This window comes from Belonocnema kinseyi, chromosome 7 (genome assembly GCF_010883055.1).
Source record: "Belonocnema kinseyi isolate 2016_QV_RU_SX_M_011 chromosome 7, B_treatae_v1, whole genome shotgun sequence".
Classification (NCBI taxonomy): domain Eukaryota; kingdom Metazoa; phylum Arthropoda; class Insecta; order Hymenoptera; family Cynipidae; genus Belonocnema; species Belonocnema kinseyi.
This window is the reverse complement of record NC_046663.1, coordinates 53,096,488-53,122,908: the sequence shown is the minus strand read 5'-3', so window position 1 is coordinate 53,122,908 and position 26,421 is coordinate 53,096,488. Positions and strand designations below refer to the sequence as shown.

The 26,421-nt window shown below is 32.2% G+C and overlaps 1 protein-coding gene across 1 annotated transcript in view; it reads right to left on the bottom strand.

Annotated features, from left to right (window-relative positions):
* Positions 1–2,744: 2,744 nt before the first annotated feature.
* The window catches only part of LOC117176031, a 29,545-nt gene continuing 5,868 nt past the window's right edge, over positions 2,745–26,421 (bottom strand). Inside the window, exons 2-6 of the mRNA XM_033366005.1 lie at positions 18,088–18,220; positions 13,136–13,278; positions 12,253–12,406; positions 9,701–9,815; positions 2,745–5,278 (exon numbers count right to left, since the gene is read on the bottom strand). Of these exons, the coding sequence (XP_033221896.1) occupies positions 5,165–5,278; positions 9,701–9,815; positions 12,253–12,406; positions 13,136–13,278; positions 18,088–18,220 (659 nt within the window). The 3' untranslated portion in view covers positions 2,745–5,164. The remainder of the gene's footprint in view (positions 5,279–9,700; positions 9,816–12,252; positions 12,407–13,135; positions 13,279–18,087; positions 18,221–26,421) is intronic.

The window sequence follows — 26,421 nt, the reverse complement described above, 5'->3', positions numbered from 1 at the left end:
TCTCTATCACGTACATATAACATTGTCAAAAAATAATCTTTTTGCAAATTTTCCAGTATAAAAGGAGTCTTTGAATTTTGGGCTTCTCAAAAATACCCTTTCAGATTTTTTGGCTTCAAACCTTCACGTCTAAATTCAACCCCTCTCTACCACGTACATATAACATTGTCAAAAAATAATCTTTTTGCAAATTTTCCAGTGTAAATGGAGTCTTTGAATTTTGGGCTTCTCAAAAATACCCTTTCCGATTTTTTGGCTTCAAACCTTAACGTCTAAATTCAACCCCTCTCTATCACGTACATATAACATCGTCAAAAAATAATCTTTTTGCAAATTTTACAGTATAAATGGAGTCTTTGAATTTTGGGCTTCTCAAAAATACCCTTGCCGATTTTTTGGCTTTAAACCTTAACGTCTAAATTCAACCCCTCTCCACCACGTACATATAACATTGTCAAAAATTAATCTTTTGCAAATTTTTCAGTGTAAATGGAGTCTTTGATTTTTGGGCTTCTCAAAAATAACCTTTTCGATTTTTTGGCTTCAACACTTAACGTCTAAAGGCAACCCTGCTCTAACGCGTAGATAAGAAAATTATGAAAAAATTAACTTTTTTGTGAATTTTCCAGAGGAAGTGGAGTCTTTGATTTTTGGGCTTCTCAAAAATACCCTTTACCATTTTTTGGCTTCAACCCTTAACGTCTAAGGTCATCTCCTCTCTACCACGTAGATATCACTTTGTCAAAAAATAATCTTTTTGAGAATGTTCCAGTATCAATGGAGTCTCTAATTTTTGAGCTCTTAAAAATTGCCAATATCGAGCCCAAAATAAGCCCAAAATCTGAAAGATCTAATTGTGGTGCTGGTAGTTAATTAAAGGCATTAAAAGATGCTTAGAAAAAGTCAATTATATTTTTTGACTATACACACATAGAATGGAAAATGATATACATTGCGGCGGTTCCTTTTTAAACGACTATGGGTGAGAAATAATTACGCTTAAATACGTGTGTTTATTGCAGGATATTGTTTTTTATATAAGGGTGAATGCAAATACGGGGGCTGTTTTTGTAAGGATTAGGGGCGAACAATAACTTTGCTCCTTAGTTATGCTTTAAAAATATCGTGTTTATGGTTTACAAGTGTTTTTCATCTTGATTTTTTCATTCTTTTAAATACGCTTTTGCAGTACAGGGGGTTGCTTTTTAAAATAAGGGTTGACTTTACAAAAGCGATTCATAGCTTATTGTAAAGCAAAAAATAGCACAAAAATCTAGCCTACTCATATTTTTAATACTGCTTTTTAATACTTTTTTCATTACAGGGGGTAGTTTTTTTGAATAAGGGTTGACTTTACGAAAGCGATTCATAGCTCATTGCGAAGCAAAAAAATAGCAAGAAATGTGGCCTAGTCATTTTTTTAAATACTTTTTTCTATTGTAGGGGGTAGTTTTTAAAAATAAGGGTTGATTTTACAAAAGCGATCCATAGCTCATTGTAAAGCAAAAAATAGCAACAAAATCTAGGCTATTCATATTTTTAATACTTTTTTCATTACAGGGGATAGTTTTTTGAATAAGAGTTGACTTTACAAAGGCCATTCATAGGCCATTGTAACGCAAAAAAATAGCAAAAAAATCTAGCCTAGTCAATTTTTAAATATTTTTTTCAATAATTTTTTCATTGCAGGGGGTAGTTTTTTAAAATAAGGGTTGACTTTACAAAAGCGATCCATAGCTCATTGTGAAGCAAACACTATAACCTAGTCATATTTTTAATACTGTTTTTAAATACTTTTTTCATTGCAGGGGATAGTTTTTTTTAATAAGGGTTGACTTTAAAAAAGCGGTCCATAGCTCATTGTGAAGCAAAAAAATATAACCTAGTCATATTTTTAATACTGTTTTTATATAATTTTTTTATTACAGGGGGTAGTTTTTTTGAATAAGGGTTGGCTTTACAAAAGCCATTCATAGCTCATTGTGAAGCAAAAAATTAGCAAAAAAATCTAGCCTTGTCGTTTTTTTAATACTTTTTTCATTGTAGGGGGTAGTTTTTTTTAATAAGGGTGGACTTTACAAAAGCGGTCCATAGCTCATTGTGAAGCAAAAAAATATAACCTAGTCATATTTTTAATACTGTTTTTTAATACTTTTTATTACAGGGGGTAGTTTTTTTAAATAAGGGTTGACTTTACAAAAGCCATTCATAGCTTATTGTAAAGCAAAAAAATAGCAAAAAAATATGCATTGTATGACATTTTGTTTTTTTTAGGGCGCCGCTGAGTTGTCTGACTTGTCGCGCGCCCTAGGCGCGCTCAGACTTGCGAGTTTTTTTTTCTTATGGCATTTCCCACGTTTGAACCAAAAACCATTATCTTCATTAAAAAACAGGTAAATATGAAAACGATTATAGACATAATAATCTGAGTAATTATTAATATTAATCTAGCCTTATCGTACCTAGCGTGGGTTCATGGGAATGTTGAATTTTCGTATTTTGATTATTCATGTTTTAAACCATAACTTAGTTTGTGATTTTGAGTAACTTTGAACACTTTACTGTCATAAATTAATACTAAAAGTAGAATACTTGAATCTCGAATATCGAGGAAAATTTCTCCAGCCAATATTAACCTGAAAAGTATGTAAAGTATTTGTTTATAATTCAAATTGACTTTACTTATTTTTCTAAAAGGAATGGAGGGATAGTAAGAGAAGGCTTAATAACAAACAAGTAAGTAAAGAAAAATAATCGATTTATTACGAACATTTTAAATTATTTGACAGTGTCACCAAAACATTTCCGGACCTGTATGATAAAAACTATATTTACAACAACTTTTACTTATTTTACAAATAAATATCGTTCTCGAGATCGATGCACTTTCCGTGATTTGATAGGGAAAAGCACAACTTCACATTTGTTCCTTCTTGCACCAGAACACTCTCTGGTTTCTCTTTTTCTTTTTTTCTTTCTCTATCATATCCACTCATGCAAATAAGTTTACACTCATTCTGCTTCTCGCCACGGAAATAAATCGTGCACATATCTCTAGAAAGCTGCAATGCGAGTAGAAGGTACAGATGAACTTGCATGTAATAATACTATAACTTTCAGTGTTACGCGAAGAATCTAGGACGCTTTTCAACTATTTATAATTACCTTTCGTAATTCCATAACGCTGATCATGCATCGCGTCAACAAATTATGTACAGCTTGACGCAATAGCATAACAAATTCTGCTGATGAAAGAGAACCAGATCGAAAATCATATTAAAAACGTACTCTAATTTATACACAGGAAAATGTTTTTCTAATGATTAAAATCCTGCATTACAATTTTAAATATCCTTAAGTGAGTCAATTCAGCGAGTCTCATGATCTCGCTCTCGTTCTCAATCACTAAGCGATTTTATCGTGCGCGTATTAATAAAACTAATCGATGAGAAGCGTCCCAATAATGGACGTTGGTATGCGAGCGTTTGTATTTCTCGAATAGGAGGGCTTTTACTGAAACCTAGAAACGAAGCATCAAAGCGTCAAAGCCCAGCTTTTGGAGAGAAACTGAGCTTTCAAAAAACGACACATATACACTAAATATCTCTTACATGTACACAGTACAAAAATAGCGAGAATGCTCGCGGCCTTTTTCGATCGACGATTTCCGAGAAGTCTGATTCTAGTGAATACGAGAGATTCTTTACGCTCAATACTTGGAGATTCTTTTCAAAAAGGCTCTTATTGATATGACATTTATTTTATGAAAGGGAATCTATCTTCTTCTATCAATTATTTTTATCGCTTGGTTCACTTTTCAGACCTCACGAAAAGGACGATGCATATAACACGCGAGGTTAAATCTAAAGTTGCTAAAAAAAAAATCGTCTATCAAATTCTTAAGGACTCTTATTGTCCCCCTTTGGAGTTTGAATTTAAGCCAAACTCTAAACCGTTGTTACAATTACATACGTATCAAAATAGGAAGAATCACAAAAGAACAGAATCACATTTTTAAAAAATGCAGGCTTGTACGCGAATCTTTAATAGAGAGGTGGACTAATTTTTATAATAAAACGTGTCCATTTAAAATTGATTTAGTCTTTATCTTTGAAAGTCGCTTCTGTGCCTTTTAATCATGATTCTGACATGACATGCGGTGGAGACAACTCAGCAGCATCCCTCGAGACTCGTGAGCCATCTCGATTACTTTTAATTAATAGTGATTTATAGCAGCGGTATTGCAAGTAGAGGTGTTGCTATTACGAGTATTTGATACAAGCGTCTTGTCGCACTATAGAAACGTATATGACATGTACGGTTTTCAAGTAATCTGCTCTCAAATTTTACGATTTATAGCAGGTGTTCCGAAATCTCAGTTTTTCCGATTTTAGTCCCGCGGACGGCACCGAATTCTACATCTCAACTTTTAAATAGTTTCTCAATCATAGTCAATTATGATTGAATAAGTACAGATTATAAGAATGGAAATGAGCTCATACTTGAAACAAGATATAGTGAGAGTTCCTACGTTTTGCCAAAAACCGAGGGGTATCACTTGCGAAAAAGCGTATGTATTTTTAAAAGAAAAACACATCCCTGCTTGCTTTCCTTTATCTTACTTTGAGAGGTAATTTCCATTGCTATAATTAAGTCACCGAAAATGATTGTTTGCGTTCAAGCAAACAAAATTGAGATGCTGATTGTTAAAGAATCCGAGCCGAGAGTAGAAAAGGAATTAAAATGAGATTAATGTTTTAGAACACCCTTAACTAGACACAGCCATGTCTGCGGCCCTAAAAAATACTTTCCTAACGGACGTGTTAGAGCTTCAGGTTAATTAGACTCACTAAATCAATTCTGACTAACGCATGTTCAGGATTTTCTCCTCCGTTTTCATCTTTATTTTCTGCTTTCTTCAGCTCCTCTATTCATTAACTTTCGTCTAGATCGAAAACATCACAGAAGAGTGAAACCTATTTTTCGTCACAGACGAGTTGTAGGGCATTAAAAACGTACTTGCGACGAAATTTTGGACTCGAGGTGGCATTTCATTTATTTTTCTATTGATCGCAAGTTGGCACGGGGCACACTTAAGTTTCATTGTGTAAAACGAGACCCAAGGCGAACTTTCTTTACCGGCTCGCGATATTTGCGAGACGATTTACGTGAAGTATCTGCTCAGTAAGATGAGAACTGGGAGCAATAGCCTGGAGAAGCTAATCAAACTTGCACTGTTACCTGGGCATGTTGAGAGTGGATAAGTTTTACAGTGATTCTGCAACAAACAAAAATTAATGTTTATTAATTTCGCCAATACTCTTAAGCTGATATTCACTACAAATATAGTGAAACTCTTCTATAGCGCCGATTTGACGGTAGGTGGAAAATAACTCATTATAGAGCACTCCGCTTTTGTTTGTTTACGCCTGAGTACTCGCCTGAGTTACAACAGAAGATTCCGCGCATCCCGTGCAGCCCCTGTTACACCAACCTGCGGCGCGGCGTCAATTCTCGGAAGGGCTATAGAAGGGAGGGCTATTGAAGGATTTCACTGTACCTTCAAAAATATTTGAATTCACAAGAGACTAAAACCGAAAAAGTTTCCAATCCGCCTCAATTCAAAAGCTTTAAAATTACTACTAAAAATTACTGCTGAATTTGAAACGTGATTATTCGTTCAAAAAAGGAGAGAAAAACTTGTTTAAAAAACCATAAGATAGCTTAGGGATCGTCCAGAAACTACGTTACCACTTGTGGGGGGGGGGGGCTCATCAAACATAGCTTGGTATCGGGTAGAGGGTCGTTTTTTATTAATTTACCATTCTTTTTTTTACACACATATTAAACTTTCAGAATTTAGAGATTTTTTTCTGAAAGTACATATGGCAACGTTTTTAGTGAGTTTTTAGATGATGAATTTTTTGGTAGAAACTTAATCTTTTTGTTTAAAAATTTATGTTTTTAGTTAGAAATTCAACTTTTTGGTTTTGAAGTCTTGAATTTTATCACAAATTCGTCTTTTTTGTAGTACATTAGTCTTTTTGTTTAAAAATTCATCTCTTTTTAGTTGAAACTTCAACTTTTTGGTTGGGAACTCTACAATTTTATTAAAAACTCGTCTTTTTTGTATTGAATTAATTTTTTTAAATTCTTTTTTAAGTTGCAAATTCTTAAGTTGCATTTAAGAATGATTGAATTTTATTGAAAATTCGTCTTTTTTGGTAGTAGATTAATGTTTTTATTCCAAAATTTATTTGTTTTAGTTGAAAAATCAACTTTTTGATTGAGAATTCTTGAATTTTTTCAAACATTGTTTTTTTTCTCAGTAGAAAATTAATCTTTTTGTTTAAAAATTTATCTTTTTAGTCAAAAGTTTAACATCTAGGCATGAAATTTGAAGTACTTTCTTTAAAAAATGTTTTCTTTTTTAATTAAATTTTTCGGTTGAGAATTTTTTAATTTGATTGAAAATTCATCTGTTTTATTTGAAACTTTAACGTTTTGGTTGAGAGTTCTTGAATTTTATTAAAAATTCGTCTTTTTGGCGATAAGTTAATCTTTTTATTCAAAAATTCATCTTTTTTAGTTGAGAATTCAACTTTTGGTAGAGAATTATTGAATTTTGTCAAATAGTTGCTTTTTCGGTAGAAAATGAATATTTTTGTTTAAAAATTCATCTTTTAGGTGAAAAATTGTTCAATTAGGCTTTGAAGTTGAACTACTTTCTTAAAAACTCTATTTTTTTGTCGAAAAGGGTTATTTTTTTAAGGAACAATTCAACTTTTTGTTAAAATTGAATTATTTTGTTCAAAATCCGTTTTTTGGCTGGAAATCAATCTAGTTTAGTTGAAACTTCAACTTTTGGGGTTTGAGTTCTTGTATATTGTTGGAAATTCATCTTTTTCGGCATAAAATTAACTTTTTGATAAAAATTTAATATTTTGGATTTGATAATTCAACTATTTTGTATAGCAAAGTCGTAATTTTGTCTTGAAAGTTAAGGGCATGTGATACTCCGTCGCGTGGTCAATCGGGTGCAGTTCCCCCAGGGACTGAGCGTGAATCCCGAGGGAGCCGAAAGTGATGCTGTAAACGCGCTCTTTAGGAGATATATTCTGTTGGAGAACTGTAGCTTGAAAGAGGTGTCATCCAATCCCTCAGGGTTGAGGTCATCCCTCCGCAAACAATTGGGGAAAAGATTCAAGCAGGCACGTTGGTGTCTGGAACGAATCCCGAGAAGAATAATTCTTCACTGAGCGAACTCTGCCCCCACTCCGGTATGCATGGAATCAGGAGAAGAACGAAAGACTGGAAAGATCGGACTTACTGACTCATTTGAATCTTTTAGGGAGCTGAATCCTAAGAGTAAAACCCCTTTGCTGTTTCCCAAGAGATCGATCTCTTAGTGAGTCAGAATGTGTCGTTTCTGATGAATCTTTTGGATGACGAAACTTTACTGGATGGCACCTCATACAATATTTTTTCGAATTTTGATAAACAATTATTAGTTGGAATTATTGTTGACTAATGCATTATTGTTACTTTTTGTCATAAATACAGATTTATGTAAATTTTGGTTATAATACTTCTATCATCGGGTATTATTATTCTCTTAATTAATTAATTATTATTTAAGCAATGATAATAAATTATATTAATCTATAAGATATCAAAAACTAAAATATTGAAAAAATATTGAAAAAATTTAGAAATTGTTTAAAAAATTAAATTTTTCAAAATGGGATCACTTTCTCCCTGCAGTAAATATTTTCGGACCTTGAGAAGAGTAAAACCTAACGGGCCCTTTTTCGTCGATTCAGTGAATAAAACCTAAAGTAAGGAAAACCTATTACTCTCAGTCTCTTGTTCCCTTGGCTTTTTCCACAAAAATTAGAATTTTTTAAAACTAAATTCGGAGATGCTATGAAATATCAGAACGGACGTGTCCGGACTCTTTTTTGAGAGATTATAACGAAAAAAATTTATAGTGCTAAATAAAAATTGTATGCATGTGCATTATTTTGAGGTTAGGGTTGTTTTTCAGCTCTGTCATTCTGATAATTTGCAAATTATTTATGAAATAAACTTTTTTTGATTGCCTACAAATAAGGTTAGTTCCGAGACATTAGTTACTCTATGTTTATTTGTAAGTCCAAAGTTTTCGGACAAAAATATTCTATAGTTTGAAAGTAACGCTCGGGAGAATTTTAAGACATAGAATCTCAAAATATACACTAACATTTTTAGCAAAATCAAAAATTTTTTTTGGAATTTACCCACAAAAAAGTGTGCAGGGACGTCCGTTATCATGTTCGCTATCATTTCCCAATTTTTCAGAAAAAATATTTATTATTCTAGAAAACAAAGCCGGGGGAACCTAAAACTGGTAAAATAGATCATTTCCTAAGTATCACATGCCCTTAAATAATTTCGTAAAAGACAAATATTTGGTAGAAAAATCGTTTCTTTTTTCTAATAATTTCGTTATTTTAATTGTTGATTTATGGCCGAAATTTATAATTCACCACGCGGGGGAGGGGGGTGGGGGAATAAAAACTTCCCAAAATTGGTAAATATTGGCAAATAGAAAAAAAATCAAGGATATTTTTCGAATTTTGTAGATCGACTTCAACTCGTGGCATGACCCAGGAAGGTTCCAGCAAACATCAATAAAGTATACCACACAGTTTTTGCAATCTTATCTTTAATGTAAGCCAATAAAACTTTTAAAATCTTCACGAAATCACGAGATAAGAATTATACGTGCCCAAGCACATCTGTGTTGAGTTTTATACATACGATGATCCCCGCTCTCGCCCGGTCTGCTGGTGGCCTCTTCGCTGAGGTAGGACTGTAGGAGGATTATTAGAATATAATAAATGTGTATTTTCAAAAGTTTAAAATAATTTAAAATCAAGATATCTGATTAAAAGATGTAAATTTAAAGGGTGCCCGAGCAGGCGCCGTCTCTCTTCCTAGCCTAATCGGTCCTGAAATTCAACACAGATAAGCTTGGACATTTTTAGTCATATCTCGGGAACTCGTATAGATTTGTTAACTTTTATTGGCTTCGATTAAAGATAAAATTTCAAAAACAGTGTGGTATAATTTATAGATATTTGCTAGAATTTCCCTAGGTCATGCTACGAATTAGCGTCGAGATACGAAATTCGAGAAAATCTTAAAAGAAAATCATGACTAAATATTACGCAAAAATCAACCTGTATTGATCAATTTATCTATTTAATTATAAATAAAATATGTTTACAATCTACTGAATTGTTTTACTTCCTCATATTTTTAATTAATTGAAATATTTTGAGTTTGCGAGCGAAATTCGTATTCATTGGACGTCCTTAATTAAAATGTTCAATTCACGAAATTGGTTTGTTCCATTCAATTTAATTTCAGGCTTCCTTTTTTATTATTAAAAGTCTGTTTTAATTTCCTATAAAGTGGTAATGCTTGCCTTTTAATTTGTGGATATATCTATACAAACTTTAATTGAAGTTCTAGCAATACCTTTTCATAAGAATACTCCAACGTAATGACAATGTTGGTCTCTTAACTAGAATTACCCATTTTCCCACTTTTGTACCGCCCCAGCGTACCCAGAATAGTATAATTTAATCATTTCTAATTTGGTCGCAGCAATCGCATTTTTTGTAATGGCTTGGTCTGTGTTTAGTGCACTCACCTCTTTTAGAGAATTCGACATTCTATCCAGAAATCCTTTAGTGAATTCTGCGGCTTCCTGGCCACATTCTTTAAGCACTACATTATGCGAACAGTCTAAGTACGCTTGGAAGGAGCTGCAATAAAAAACAAACAAAAAACTTATTTATAAAGCAAAGAGCTTTCGATATTTAAGACTTGAAGTATTTATACTTCAACTTTAGGTAGAAACTAAAAACGCTTTTTTTGATCAAAAGACTAAATCAAATTTATTTTTATTAAAAAGAAAAAAAAATGAATTGAAGTTTTAATAAAAACTTTATCCCGAAAAATAAAATTCATTCGAAAGTGAATTTTTCAATTAACATACTATGTATTCCCTCCTGCTTAGTGGATCAAGATTTAAAAAAATTGGACTGTTCACTTCACCAGGGAGTTATAATTTTTCTAGAAATCGCGACTTTGCTGTTAGGGAAATTGCCGTTGCGCTTTACCCGGTCAGCCAGACATTTCAATATATGGATATTTCCATGTGCGCTGTTAAAGTCATTAGCCTATCTATGCCACGGTCTGCTGAAGCTTTTCAACTTATTCGCCCGAGATCTGATCGCGGGGATGGAGGTGCCGAGAGCAAGGCAAAAAAACCGTAAAAAATGATTCGTTGATGCTGCAGGCTCTTCTTTTCAAGCTAAGCTTTTCTTATGCTTCCTTGATAATGTAGATTATACACACACATACACTTATAAAAGGAGCCAAGGAAAGTTCGCCAAAACTTTTCCTACACTCGACTGAACATTCGTTATCGACGCTTCACGGAATCTAACAAAAATGAATGGCATTATTCTTCCTAATTTTTTTATTTCCGTTCAAAGAACAAAGATGGAAGGACTAAATTAGGAGGAAATAATTAATGGACAGTTGCTTGGATAGAAAAAAAATGTACAAATACGTATCGCTGTGACACTAAGAAAATTAATTTTTAATCAAAGTTGCAGTCTATTTCTACAGCGAAAGTATAAACACAACAATTCAAGCAATTAGTGTTAAATAAGAAATTTTAACCTGACCTATTATATTAAATGCCTGGGACAAAAAAAGTTGTGGACTGGTACCCTCTCATCATCCACCTAAACTTTTATGGAAATAAAACATTATTTTGGGGTTCCTCTGGAGTCGTATATGACTCTTGCATAAAAAATCCAATATAATTTTCAGTGCAATTATTGATTACTGATGACGCAAAACTAATTTATTTTTGGCTTAAAATAATGGTGCGTAATCAAGGTTAAATCATTGCTTCAAATTTTAAGTTTATACGTCTCTGGAGTTACCCAAATATAATTTTAAATTTTAATAAAACTTTAAGTGCACGATAAGGATACCATTGCACAACTTATATCATTCAACATACACCATTGTTTATTTGGGGTTTAAAACAAGATCACATATATTGATATGTAATTTCAATTATAAATCCTTTCAATTTAGAAAGAATTCCCACAGAAAGGAAACAATTTTTTAATTTAAAAAACAATTCACCATAACAAATCGGTATTCCACTTGTAAATATCAATTTAATAAATAATTCAAAATTTTAAATAGAAATAAGTGATTATTCTTCCGAAATGCTGTAATTTTTGGGTTTGAAGAGAATTACAATTTTCCGTATGTAAAACAAAATGACATTTCGAATTTTATGGTATTTGATTATTCCATAATTTATCTTTGCAAAAGGAATGAAATTTGAACTAGCAAGTTTTTTTTAAATAACTAAAACATTTATTTTTCTGCACAATTTTTTAAATGCTCATATGGCTTCTATCCAATAGAAGTCCTGGTGAAACAGGGCCAAACAAGTGGTAGTAACAAACAAGTTCAAAATAGGTCCTTCTGATGCAGGAATTTTTTCAGAACAAATAAACTACTAGAAAAGTTCCACTTTTTAAGGGTAGTTGTAAAAATTTCAAAGAAAGAATGAAATGAGATTATTTGTCCATTATATATTTTCCCTAAATTATACTTTTTTTTATAAAAACTGTTCCTATTTTTTCTATCTTTTTATAAGATACATCTCTGAGATATAGGAATTATTTAATATTTTATTATTTTGTACATTCGAGAACAGATGAATGCACCGTGGCTGTGATAGGATCACGTTTCCTAATGAATATAATGCAAATGAGGAAATGTAATCATGCCACTTCCTACTTCACCGGAAACTGTGCTAACGTTATGTATGCAAATCGTCCATGTAAAAGCACTTGAGACCCTTGAAGGACGTCAAGGTCATTATCGTCAAACTTGTAGCTTCAGTCTAATTTGAAATATTTCGTAATAATTATTTCACCATTGCTTCACTTTCTTGTCATTTTACAAAATGAAAGTATAATAAACCAAAGTATACCATATGCAGAAAACTGTGGTATAAACTATTTTTAAGGTGGAAATCCAGTAGTCAGAGAGGGAAACCTCCACTTCAATTTATATTTTTCGTGCTAATTTAATTTCTCACGTAGAAAATTATTACTAACATTTTTCATATTTTCAATTAAAAATGAATTAATAAAGACTTACCAGCATATAGTTTTGAGAGTAGCTGGAGCACCATGTCCTGAGAGTGATGAAGAATTTCCCATTTCCTTCAATCCATTCTGATAAGCGGTTGAGCATTTCTCGTATTCGATTTTGACTGACTTTTTCTGCATACAGGGAACGTGCTCCAGGAAAGCTACACATTTTTTTAAAGAAAAAATTCGTTATGGCACATACTTTTATAAAAGGAAGATAGGAAGAAAAACGATTTGCGGAAAAAGAATTAAATTTCATAGCGCGAGTACTGCAAGAGCACTCTAAAGGGTTCTCAAGACTAACATTTTTTTAATAACGAGATTATAGAGCTTCTGTAATAAAAAGGAGATAAAGCTTATTTAGTTGAACTACCTATAAAATTATAATTTTTTTATAATAAAAGAAAGCTTTGAGTTAGAAACTAAATTTAGGAATCACAATTTCTTCCAAAAAATCTGCTAATATACCTTAAACAGGCAATAAATTTTTTTTAAATTTCGACTTTTATACACGAAACCTCTGTGATCCTTTAAGTCTGAACTTTAAGTGCATTAGGGCTGGAATTGAAAACCAATAAAAATTTGTGTGAAATTATACAAAAGGGAGCTTTCAGCCTAGGCTGTGATGGAGAAAATGTCGTAATTCTTTTTGTGATAAATCGAGCGCAGTCCGTAAAATTGAACGATAATTTGGCTACATTTTGAAGTTGAAGGCAAAGCAAAGTGTCTGCCAGTGTAATGTACATGATAATGGACTTCGCATTCTCTAGATTGGTGGAATATTTCGGTTTGACTCTGACGTAAACGCTGCCCTTCTCTCCTTCTTAATTTATAATCAATAAATCGATATTTCTCTTTGATGGAGTGGTGGTCAAATATCCAGTACCTACCATCTTGATAAGGTCCTTCTTGACAGAGCTCCCTAATCGCCATATTCGTACCGGCGTAAAGCGAATTGAAGTGATCCCTCTGCTTCTCCTTCAGACACTTCAAGGTATAGGAATTGATACACTTGACACTGTCTTCCAATTTCCTAAAATCAAATTTCAAAAAATGGTTTATGTAATAGAAATCATTTTTAATTATCATAAATATTAACTTTATAGATTTGATTTTAGATTATTTCTTATGGAAGCCTTTTCAATCTAACATTTTTATTTTTATAATGTAATAAAGGTTTCTGATTTAAAACAATATGGTACAATATTTAAATTTTTCATTTGAAATGATCTACAAGTCAAAAATTTGATTCTATAAAAAAACGTTTTTTCTTCGATCAATGGACTGAGAGACACTCCAACGGGTTCTTTTAATGAAGGGAATCAACCTATTTATTGCACATGACACGTTTCTGCAATCGCTGTTTGCTCTAAGAGTGAAAATTTCCAATTCGAGGTATTTAAATTTCAAATTTCAATTTCAATCTCTGTCAGATGGTAGGTTTGAGAGAATGGGCCTTTGGATGGCATCGAGGGAGAGAATTGCTTTCGACACAAAGAGGAATTTCATTTTATTTTCTGAATTACAACCCTCCGAAATATTGGCGAATAAATATATTTTAAGATAACAATAAATAAAATCTATAATATCTAGCAATAAAATTGCGAGGAAGAATTGGGGTTTATAACAGAACCTCGTTCGAGGCAAAAAGAACTTTTTTGAAAATCCAATTCGATAATTCAGCTACATCTAACACTATCTGGACTAACCACTGCTAGATTCGTATTATCGGGCTCATTCTTCGAATCGGAAAATTACGAGGATCCGATAAATTATGTCCCGAATAGTCGAACAGATAACGTGCGAAAACTTTTGGACTTCGTTTATGCGAGCAAATTCAGAATGCATAAGTTTAAAGTTACGTCTGCATATGTTTAATTACACAGAAAAAAATTACTTAATTTAAGTCGAAAATTCGGCTTATTTTAAGTTGTCACAAAAAGAAGCATATGCAATCTGAAATTAAGAATCACATCTGAACATTAAATTAAGGGAATTGCATTCCTTAAATTCAGGTTGGGACTATTTGAAATTCAGGGAGGCATGACCTGAAATTCAGGTATGCTCGCTCTTTTATTAAGAATATATGTATACTAAAAGCTAGTGTAACCTTAAGTTCATACACTATCCTAGCTGAAATGAAGGGTAATATTCTAAATAAAAACCAGGAATTTCTCACGCCTTACCGACAGTCCTTAGCTGTTCCTATATAATAGTTATTCGTTTTAGAAAATATACAAGTTGGGTTCCGTAATGTATTGAAAGGGCGCTCACGTTGCGAAGTAAAAAGTTTTGTAATAATTTAATTATTTTGATGAGTTTGATAATCCAAATATTGGCTGACAACTGGAACTGATTTTGCTGCAGCACTTTTCTAAATCCGTGAAACGAAAACTCCACGAATTATGGAAACATAATAACATAGTCGAGACTGACCAACGTGACATGAAGTATTGGAGTAGGATGCGACAAGAATAAATGGCCACGAGCTGTATAATAGCGCAACCGTTCTGTAACGTCATGCAAGGTAGTACGAACCTGAAATTCAGGAAAGGTATCTTCCTTTATTTTAGGTGACGAAAGCTTTACAGGTTATTTCAGGTTGCCTTCAACTTACTTTAAGAACTGAATATTGAAATTTAGGAGGATACTTTACTTTATTCCAGTAGCAAAATGATGATTTCTTATTTAAGAAAAGTTAGTGCTTTGTTCAAGATAGTTTTCACACTTAAATTCAGTTACTTTTTAAATTTAAGTCCAATCTAAAATTAAGTCGAATATAACTTTAAGTACTTATTTTTACTGTGTACCGCGCTTTACAAATTGTGTACCTTGAGTATGATGGAAATTCGTACATTCAAGTTTACATATTTTAATACGTATCTGAAAAAAAATTTTCAACAAAACTTTCTAGCTTACCGAATATCAGCTCTCTAAAGTCTAAGGTTATATTGAAGAACATTATGTACAGGCCTCACAGCTCCTATGAAATAAAATATAGGGGCCAAAGGGTTATTTATGTCACACTCATATGGTACCTTTTTCGCGCCCCAAGGGTAAAAAATTCAGGATAAATTTGATGACATTAAAAAACTGAAGTAGAATTTAAAAAAAGAATCAAACGAATTGGAAACAATTTAAAAATATGAAAAATCTTCATTGAATTCAGTAACTTTTAAATGAGCTCAGAAAAAATCAAGGGAATTAATAAAAATTGATAAAATGCCTAAGGATTAAAGGTGAGGTTAAAAGGCTTCAGGATGAATTGAATAAAAAGATTTAAAAAAAAATTTAAACATCCATTGAATTAAGTATATTTGCGTAAAGCTAGAAGAATTCAAGTTAAATAAATAAGAATTTCGGGTGAATCCAAAAAAATAACTTAAAATCCTTGAAAACTTTTTTAACTTTACTAGTTTTTAACTAAGGAAACGACTAATGACTAAAAAACAATTTAAGTTAAATTCAAAAGAATTCAAATGAATGAAAAAACAAATTTGAATAGAAAAAATTTATTTTATTACAATACAAATTTAGTTAATTTAGAGGAATTTAAGGGGAACGAAAGGAATTCGATGAAACTCACAAAAAATCAAACTAAATTAAAAGAACAATTAAGTGAATTCAAATCAATTCAAAAATACGAAAAAATACAATTAATTGAGTAAGTTTGAAATAAGTTTAGAAAAATTAAAGAGAATGTAAGAGGATTTAATGAAATGCCCAAGAATCTAAGGTGATTTATAAAGATTTCAAGATGAATTAAACAGAAACTTTTTAAAAATCCACTATAATGAGGAAAATTGTGTAAAGATAGAAGAATTCAAAAGGATTTAGGATAAAGGAACTCAGGATACATTAAGAAGAATGCAGGGCGAACTAGAAAAGGAATTGCAAGCAATATTTAAAAATCTCTTGAAATCCTAAGAAATTCCTTACTTATTGTGAATAAATTCTTTGAAATTCATTAATATATAATAAAATCCCGTGAAATTAAATGGAATCTGATGATACTTCTTGAAATCCTGGAAAATTTATTAAAATGTATACAATCATTAAAATCCGCGAAAATCTTATAAAATCCCTTGGAATCTTTTAAAATATCCTATAACCCTTGGGAAATCCCGGGAAATTGTTTAAATTTCTTGAAAATGCCTTATAATCTTTTTAAATACTCTAAAATATGACTAAGTCTTTGATATCCCTTCAAAAAGATTGAAATAAATCAAAAAAGTTCTAAGAATCTTTTAAAATTTCCTAAAATATTTCAGTCTTCGATATCTTTTAAAATCGCTTGAAAATTTCTCAAGCTCTTGAAACTGCCTGGGAATTTTTACAATACCCTCAACATATTTCAAGTGCTTGGAAATCTCATTAAATTACTGAAATCCATTAGAAATGTTTTTGTAATCTTTTTAAATAACCTGAAGTATTTCAAATCCTTTAGAATATTTTGAAATGTTTGATCATTTTGTTCATTGATCCTCAGGATCAATTACATAAAAAATTCGAAAACATTCACTGTATTAAGTAGAATTGAGTAAATTTAGAAGAATTCAAGTGAATTAAAAAGCTCAAAAGAATTCCAAAGAATTCAGGATAAATTAATAAGAATTCGGGATGAACTGAAAAAAAGTAAATTGAAATCTCTTCAAATCTTAGAAGCCCTATGAAATACATCACTTCTCTTAAATACATTCTTTAAAAACCACTAAAATATTATTAAATTCCATGAAATTTTAAGAAATCTGGCAAAATTTCCTGAAATTCGAAAGAATCTTTATCCTAAAATATTTCAAACGCCTCAAAATCCCTTCAAATTAATGAAATTAATTTAAAAATTCCTTAAAATCTTTTAAAATTCCCTAAAATACAATATGGGATTATGGACCGGTCTGTGAGACCTACATATATATTCTTTCATTTGCGATCAAATATTGTCCCAGTGACAAATAATCATTTTATTCGAATGATTATGAAGTGACTATATGTGTTTCTGCCTAGAAGTTAATTATCTTAGAAGCCGCATACTTTCTGATATTCGTATCTTTACCCCTATATTTACTTATATCCGGTCTAAGTTCGGAATTCCAGAGGTAGCAATCAAGTAAGTCCTTAGTAAATCGTCTTTCTTACAAGGTATCTCGTCTTAACTCTCTTAATTCGCGTAGAAACTTGTCGAGTGAACTTACAATAATTAACCAAGACTTAAGTGGATTTTCACGAAAGATTCAAGTTATTTGATATAATTAACTAGGTATACAAAATAATTCGGTGCCTTTACTTTCATGTCTTGTAACTCTTAGTCAAAGTTGATTCTCTTCCGCCCTACGGTAGTTTTAAAAAGCGATTCTTAAACTTCAATACACACTCAAATACGTGGTGGCCCTGCGGACTTAATCTTAAACCTCATTAGTGAATACAATAATATTCAACAAGGAGCATTAGAGATACTACATTATTTTTGCATTACAATTCAAAAATTAGCATGGTAAAATGTCTGGAACCAATTTTTACACGTGTTGTGTGTCATTGCATCTTCTCCTAAGGCTGATCAAATAATTTAAGCCGCATTATGCGACTTCAGAATTTAGGAATTAATGTCTATAATTTAGGTAATAGAAATAAACATTGCTGTGGTCCATAAATTCTTGAAAATATTTTAATTACTTTTATATTGTCTTTTTTAATCGTAACAGATTATAACAGCATTTTTATAAATGAAAAACCTTCATATTTCAATAATTTTAAATTGAAAATTCAATTAATAAATTGATTAGAAATTATTTGATAAGCTTGTAAATTTCTTAAGAAATGCGAAAATGTTATTGAAAGTACTTACGGGCAAAGTCGTTCAAGTTCTTCTTTCTTGGGGAAAAAACTGAGATCGTTGTTCTGAGTGATTTGTTGAAGTGGCCTGGCACACCTTGTCAACTCTTCGTGTCCGCACTCCTCAGCACGAGAACTAGCCACAACTGCGAACAATCCAAAAGAAAAACAGATGAGACCTGGTTCTTAGCTCACTTTTATCGCAGCTTCCGTCGGTTCTACTTCAGGAGCGCATCAGCAATTCCGACTAATTTCAGTCGACGCCTTTTCCGAGGAAAAGTTATAAGTACATTAAAAAAAAAAGAAGACAACCGACGTTAGAAGAAAACCGAACGCTACCTCCTGCTAATTTCATTTCACTTCGATGCTAACATTTCTGCGAAATCTTCTCTTCCATCCGAAGAGTAAAAATTTTATTTTTCTCACAAATATTTATAATATATGTTAATTTTTAAGTGTATATTTTTTCTTTTATTTCCTTACAAAACTTCCCTTTAAGAAACGTGTCTCATATATTTAAGTGGCAGCAGGATAAAATAGAATTATTTGTTGGGCATTTTTTTGATATTTTTTTTTTCCTTTTGGAGAGGTTGCAAGTGGCAAAATTACAAATAATCAGAGGGTTGTGTGTTTAAAGTTGCACAAAAGGGTTAAAGTGGCAATATGTCTCCGTCAGTGAGACTGTTTTCACTAATACGGCCGACCAAGCACGGAGTTGATCCACTTGAGTGTCTACTTGACTTTTTGTTAGATTAAAGAGGGATTACACGTGGCGGTTCTTCTGTGAACGGAGCTTCTCTCCTTCGGTCACAGGGAGCAAACACTCCGGTTCGAGTTACCCAGGAACTTGGTCATAAATTACACCGAGCGATCCGGATGGTCAATTTTCTAACTAACTAACTAGATAACACCCTAATTCTAGACTGACACCATATCGTTTTTCTTCCATTCCAAACGCTACTATTTCATTTCACAAGAACAACAACAAAACTCTCAAGAAGGAGTTGCAAATCTTAAGGAAGAAATCCAAGATTATTAGAAAACATTTTATTTAAAGTTTTCGTCAAGCTTGGAAATATCATATAAATTATATTGGGAAAACCAGCTCCCTTAACTTTATTGAACCTTCCAATTTGCACGTCTCGAATAAGAAACTTTCAATTTGCATATTTCGAGATAGAACATTAAACTTTGAACACTGCGACTTTAGCATTGTTTAGTTTGGAATATTTTCATTGTTCATTTGAAATTCCAAACAGAATTTTCACATTTTTCTGATTAATGTTATTCACAGAATGGCTAACTACATTCCGAGACCTTTTAAGTCTTTAGTGTTCAACACTTTTATTTTTCCCGTCGTGAATCACAAACAAAAAAGGCAGTTTGCTAATTGCTTCTCATTCTTAGAAAATTTTCTTGTCCTTTATTTTAGGAATTCATTTATTTTCAGTCAGGTAAAAACAAAGACAGAAAGTGATCGAGGCAAAAATTTGAGCGAGGAAACAGTGGCAGGGATGAAATGGAAAAAAAACCCATTAAATCCATATAAAGTCCTTAATTTGAACGAATGGTTTTTGTGGCTGCGTTTGGAGACCGGAGGTGGTCATATAATATCGCGTTCATCCGTCATCGTTAAGGGACAGTTAAATGCGCTTTCTATGTTTTATTTCGCCTTCCGCTTTATTCCCCATACGCAAATCCGTTATAGTTAAAAAATCTTCTTTAGCAAGTATCGAACAACTCATATTTATATTTGTAATCCCTCCAAGAAGACAAATTTGATGGAAATTAATACTAACATCAGATTTTAAATTTCCTTTTTTATTGTACCGAATAATTTATCTTTTACAATATATATTTTTGAAGAATACTTGTATGCGAAATTTTTTCTGCATTCTTCCCCAAGAGACTAAAGGAAAGATAACCCATGAAATGAAATCAGTGACAAAGAAAGAGACATTCTTTATTCTCTCTTGTTTTCTTTCGACGTTTCTCGGCATATAATCTCAGGTCGTACCATTTTTTTGTGAAACATCTCCTACAATAAAGTCATCATGCCCTTTTTTAAGTAGAAAAAAAAACTTGGTAATCATCTTTACGGTCGTTTCGCTGTTGTAACTTTTTGAATACTCTTTTATAACTTTCTATCTTTCATATTTTTATTTATTCTGAGAAGGAAATTTTATTATTTCGGACGAATGAAAAGAGAAATTCTTCTTTCCTTGGTCGCTTCTGTAATTATCCAATTTAAACTCTTCTTTGTAAATTTTCTTTTAAATCATTTTATTTACCATTTTTTTAGAACTGATTTTCATTGCTTCCTTTCATTCATTTTTAACAGGTTAAAATTTTTAAAAACGCGCTTTTATTTTCATTTTCTCCGCGAAGAATGTATTAACTGCGAGTAAAAAAGTCGTAAAACTGTAAAGGTTTCATTATAGTGCACAGCAAGTTTTATGATCGTGTAACTTAGACAATTTATTAACATGAAAATCTCATACGAGCATTTCATCAAGCACTAATTAATTTGTTTAGTACATTCTATGAAAATTGAGAGGAAAAAATTCCAATCTAACGTCAACGTTTCACTCTTTTAATCACGATTTTTCGCCATTTTTACGGATTATGCAATGAATGTCGAAGATTCCTAATCCAGGACGGATCAATAATAGCAGAAAATGAAATCAGGATAAAATCCCCCTAGCCGGATGACAAACGAGAGAAAAATGGCACTATTGAGAGATGTGACCAGTTGCTAAAGTAATGACACAGTAAAATCAATTACAATATAGCTATTTTTAACCAAATTTACGCAGAAAATTAGACATCCCTCTGGGACTTGAAATAGAATTTCACATGTTATTAAATTGTTCAATTGTGATTTCAAAATCTCATTTTCAATTAATTTATTTTTAATCAATATATTTATGTTCTCAGTACGAAAATAATATGTCAAATCGCTGAAAAAATGAATATTGCTTTTTTATTAGTTGGCACAAAAATTGAATATCTACAAGGACAGAAATTTAAAGAGATTAATTCGCGGAATCGCGTGATTTTAGAGCTACATTTTTTACGTGATTTAAAGTCTCGGACTCTGTGATCTAAAAGTATAGAATTCGAGAACTAAGAGCAAACCGGCGTAGCTTAATGCCTGAAACTTTGAGACCTATGCTTTAAAAGAAAGGGTTCCGAGATCTTATAGTTCTCGCGCCAAAGCGTAATAAAGTCTAGGAGTAGTTACCAAATTAATCTCCCGAAATTTATCTCCGTGTAGATATATTACCAACTCTATTAATTCGAAATGTATAAAAAATTGTTTAATCTACAGAAAATCGTAAAAGTTGTTTGTAAAAGGATTATTTTGATCACTTTAATGAATTATACATGACCCCAACATCCACGTCATAATTTGTTTACAAACAAGAGATATTTGCGCTTTGCAAGTCGACTTTTAAATCTTAAAGCGGATGCAAAATACTTTATGAAAATCTCCCGTGACCTCTGACCTTTATTCTTTTATTTCTTCTCTCTGGGCAACCGTATCTCCGCGAAATTTTTTCCTTTTTCACGAATCTTTTCTCTCGGCTAACATTAATTTCGCACGCGAAGAAGAAGCACGCTCGGTGGTAAGGATCATATCCGATCGTCATTAAAATAAAGACGAGAGAAATTCTCTAGTTTGAATCAAAATCCTCTCCATACATATACATGGAATGACGTCAAATAATTATAAACGCTCCTTTACTTGGAAAGAAAATAACAGTTACTGCAAGAGTTGTTGAAACGATTTTGCCTAATTTCCTTTACATGCTTCAGTGACGTGGAAAATGTCGTATTCGAAAATAGGTTGATGGCAGAGTTTTAATTATTCTGCGCAGGAAAAAAATTCTTGAGGCGAACGAGTGAATCGAGAATATATTAAACACAAAGAAAGTGTACGCTTGGATTAGGTGAAACGTTTAGTTAGAAGAGTTAAACATTTAGTTACTTTATGTAAATTGATCTCGTAAATTAGTAATTTGGACAAAATTGCTAAGTTCGAAAGTTTATTATTTTCGACAAATTATGTATAATTGTATTATCTTCAGATTTAAAAAAATTTAGTTTTTATAGAAATATATTAACTTGCAGTAGCCAATCTTTCGTCTGGTATCGCGGAAATGAATTTCCCTGAAATCCGTGTAATGCATTTGGAGGTCAAGTTTGTTTTTATCGCGTTTCTTGATATTTCAATATAGTTATCGCCTACAATCGAAACAAATGTAAATTATTATTACTGCATCATAAACTCCATTTAATATTAACATTCGCGCACATTTTAAGTGGTAAAAAGCGTTTAATTGTCCGAAGTAAATCTCAACTGTCACTGCTCCCGATTAGACCGTCGCCATTTTATTTCGCTGCTCCCATAATGCACCGGCGTTCTTCCGATAACTGCTTCAGACACCTATTCTTAATATCCCTATTATAGCTATACTTATTAGGGGTTTGACAATACGATATTCCTGGTATATGGAAAATGGTCAAGGATATTCATTTTCGCTGATCCAGGGATCTTTCTAAATTACATCGTTCGTTTTTAGTTAAATGTTTAGCTATAATAAGGAATAATATCCCTGTCACAGCTTAATTTTTTTTACCGTGTGATTAATGAAAGTCTTAATATTAGACTATAAAATGGTATTAAAATTCGGTCACAATTTATACTCAGTGGGAATGATTAATATCATAAACAATTAAAATACCATTTATATCAATTTCTTTTCATACAGAGAATACACCTAACAAATTTTATTAAAATGAATACTATGTTCCGTTTTCTGTGTGCAGTTCGCTTAGGAAGGAAAATATAGACGAGTAACAATGGAAGCCAAATGCACACTTGGGTTTGTGGGGGTGACATTTGAAAGGGAACCACGACAGTACGTTAGGGTTTCTGCATTTTCGGAATTATGAGGATATTATGCGACCAGATATTAGTTAATTTTGAATGCCACATGTGCAGTGTGCACCCTTGTAATATCCCGCAGACACCAGACACCGCATCGTACAACGTAATTTATTGTCAAGATATAGTGCTTTATCGTACAAAAAAGAAGAAAAAATGCAGGAACCTACTTTCTCAAAACGATATCATTAGTATAATTACAACATATTTATATCCATTAACTGATACATAAGAAGTTTAATATTATATAAGTGCTGCAATGACTTGCTGTGATATACCGATTAATGACCGATTAATGACAACTAGTGATAAAAAAATAATTAAGTACATCGAATACAGTCGTCTTTTAATGAACACAGAAGGAAACATTTGTGTTTTTATTTACACAATACTTTTGAGTGAAATCATCAGATTAATGGGCTACATATTATATGATATAAATAACATTCCAGGCTCAAAATATTCGTTCTTGATGTTTGAATGAGTATAAATAACCCTAATTTCATTCGCGTAAGAGCAAGTGCGTCAAACAATATAAGATTTTCCGTCAAAAGCAAATAATTTGCCAAGGTGAACGCAACTCTTCTCAAGTCCAAATGACGCAAGTTCAATTCATCAAATATGACATGAATTGCGTCTCAAGTATTTCATGTGAAAATTAGACCATTCATGCCTTTTGTTTATAATATTAGTCATGCAGTGATTGAGACGCAGAGTGAAGTTACACAGTCAAAGATAAGCTTTCTTAATGTGCCAAATCGTTTGATACTTCAGTTTCTAAATCTAAAAATATCACATAGCAATGTAAAAATGGCAAAATTTACTTGTCGCTAAAATGTTTCGCTTGCAGAAAAACAAATACGAAATGTGGATTCTGATGCAAGTATGCATTTTCATGAATCAACGTCCTGATTCTTGAATCAACAAACATTTGCAACATTAGATCAGTTAAATATTTGAAGGGTGAAAGTGCATGCTGGACGAAGTGTCAAAACCTGAGTTTTACAGAAGCCTTGCAAACTATTTGACTTTAGTCAATTAAATTTAAAAAAAATGAACTCAAAAGTCCTCCCGAGATATTGTCAGGCTCTATTCAATCCTGAAAGGAATGCTCGCAGAAAAACAACCATGAGAAAGCCCTTGTCAAATGAAGGGCATGTCAACAAACAAACAAAAAACGGATTTAGCTTTCTGAAATCGTAACAGCAAAAACTTAAAAAAGCAACGTTCTACGAGAAAACACCAAAGAAAAGAGTGGCGTGCCCTCTACAAAATTTCGGATGCTCTCTTCCAGAAAAAACCTGACATTCTAATTAATCTTTTAAAACTTGAAATGTTTTTTTAACTCTTTCTGTAAATAATATGTAACTTAGAAAATATTACCACATTATAAAATTTCCTGACAATCACAATTTCGATGACAATAAAATTATTTACCTTTAACTACAATCTAAAGTTTAAACCGACTGCGATACATGACATCATCGGGTTATCCCGGACACATGGTAGACACGTCGAGACACACATCAGACATAAAACATAACTACAATATAACATACCCAGAATGTGCATGCGCTCTATATGATACTAAACGTGTGTGAATTAAAAAAAAAAAAAGGTATTTGAATAGGGTCAACAAGCCGAGGATCATTGAAGTATACAGGCAGCGTAAAAGCCATGCAATTATTGGTTACAGGCAAGAATTAAACTCGTGTACTCTATAGTCTATACGTTGGGTTACATGTGTATAAGCTTGTGTGTGTGAAACGGGCCGCAAGGCCAGACCACCAGAGAGCTTCTGATTGGCGGAGCCGACATCGTACGATGGTCCTGACGCGTTATAAATAAACGCGCCTTCGATGCCCCCCTTCCCTCAGAACTATGCTGATACCCCCCTTCCGCGCTCACAAACTTCTCATACGTGACCGTGTGTGAATAACCGACGTTCGAATGCATGTTTTTTTATGTGTACGTACAGGTATGCATGCATCTTCGCATCTGTATGAAGGAGTGTGTGCATGTGTAAGATAAGTGCGTGTAATCTTTGTACTTGTGTGTTTCGCTAAATTCCCTATTCAATTGATGCGGCTGAATTCCTTTTATTTCTGCATGTGTTTCACTTTTGTTCTACCTAATTTTTGGACATGTCACAGTTTTCTAAGTATAAATTATACTTTTCCATGCCTTTCATTTTAGTGTATTTATGCAATACGGCTAATATGAATGCGTGAATGTGTCGTTTTGTACACATAATCTTGATGTGCTTGCTTTAAGAAAATATTGTTTTTTTTTTACATTTAAAGAAGGTGCTATCATATTCAGTTTTTTAAATATTAAATGCAATTTTAATTTTGTACTTGATTTCCAAATCGTTTAAAAATAAAACTTTTTCAATAATTTTACTAGGTAAATTCAATTTAATAGTTGTACATGAATGAATGAATACTTTATAACCTTCAGGATTAAAGACATATACCTAGATTAATAATGATGTATCATCGGCATGATCACTAGCATTTTAATGCAAATGTCCAATGTCATCACTCATACATTTTCAAGAAATTGGGTTTTTTAAGTTTCTTTTATAGAAATTGACTTGTTTCTGAGTAAAGATATGTGAAATAGTCGTATAATACGCATAAATTATTTAACGAAAATATGAAAGTTTCAATATCAAGTAGAAAACTTTTTAGCACAAGTGTAGCCCTTTAACCAAACAATGAATTCTCAGTTTTCAATTGAGTAAGGTCTCAACATCGCGTTAAATTTATAAAGGCAGAATCTAGTTTGCCTTCAGAAGACTAGCTGAACAACCCGTCACCCCCTCCGGATTTCTGTAATATTGCCATGACGCTGGGTTACTGAGATTCATTGTATACATATAATGTAAATTGATGAATCATTCGTCTCAAACTATAGAAAAAAAACCGATTAATAAATTTTAAACTTACACTGGCAATCCCACTTAAGTGCGGCTTCAGACATACCCCTAAATGACCTTCCCTTAAGGGCATGCTTTTCGGTGACCACGTGACTAAACTAGTCCCCGGTTATGAGCATTTTTTTGGTGTTCACTGTGTCCACACGGATTGAGATATCAAGTTTAAAATTTGACAGATTAAATAAAAGGTGCTAAAGAACGTTTGTATACATCAATGTTTATAATTTTAAAGAAAGTTCATTTATAAATTGATGAAATAGGATATTACCATTCGAGTTATAGCACTTTGCAGATAATGTTTGGTTCGATAGATTTCAGATTGTTTGATTCGCGTATACTGAGCTGGCACGGTAAAAAAAATTAAGCTGTGACAGGGATATTATTCCTTATTATAGCTAAACATTTAGCTGAAAACGAACGGAGGAATTTAGAAAGATCCCTGGATCAGCGAAAAT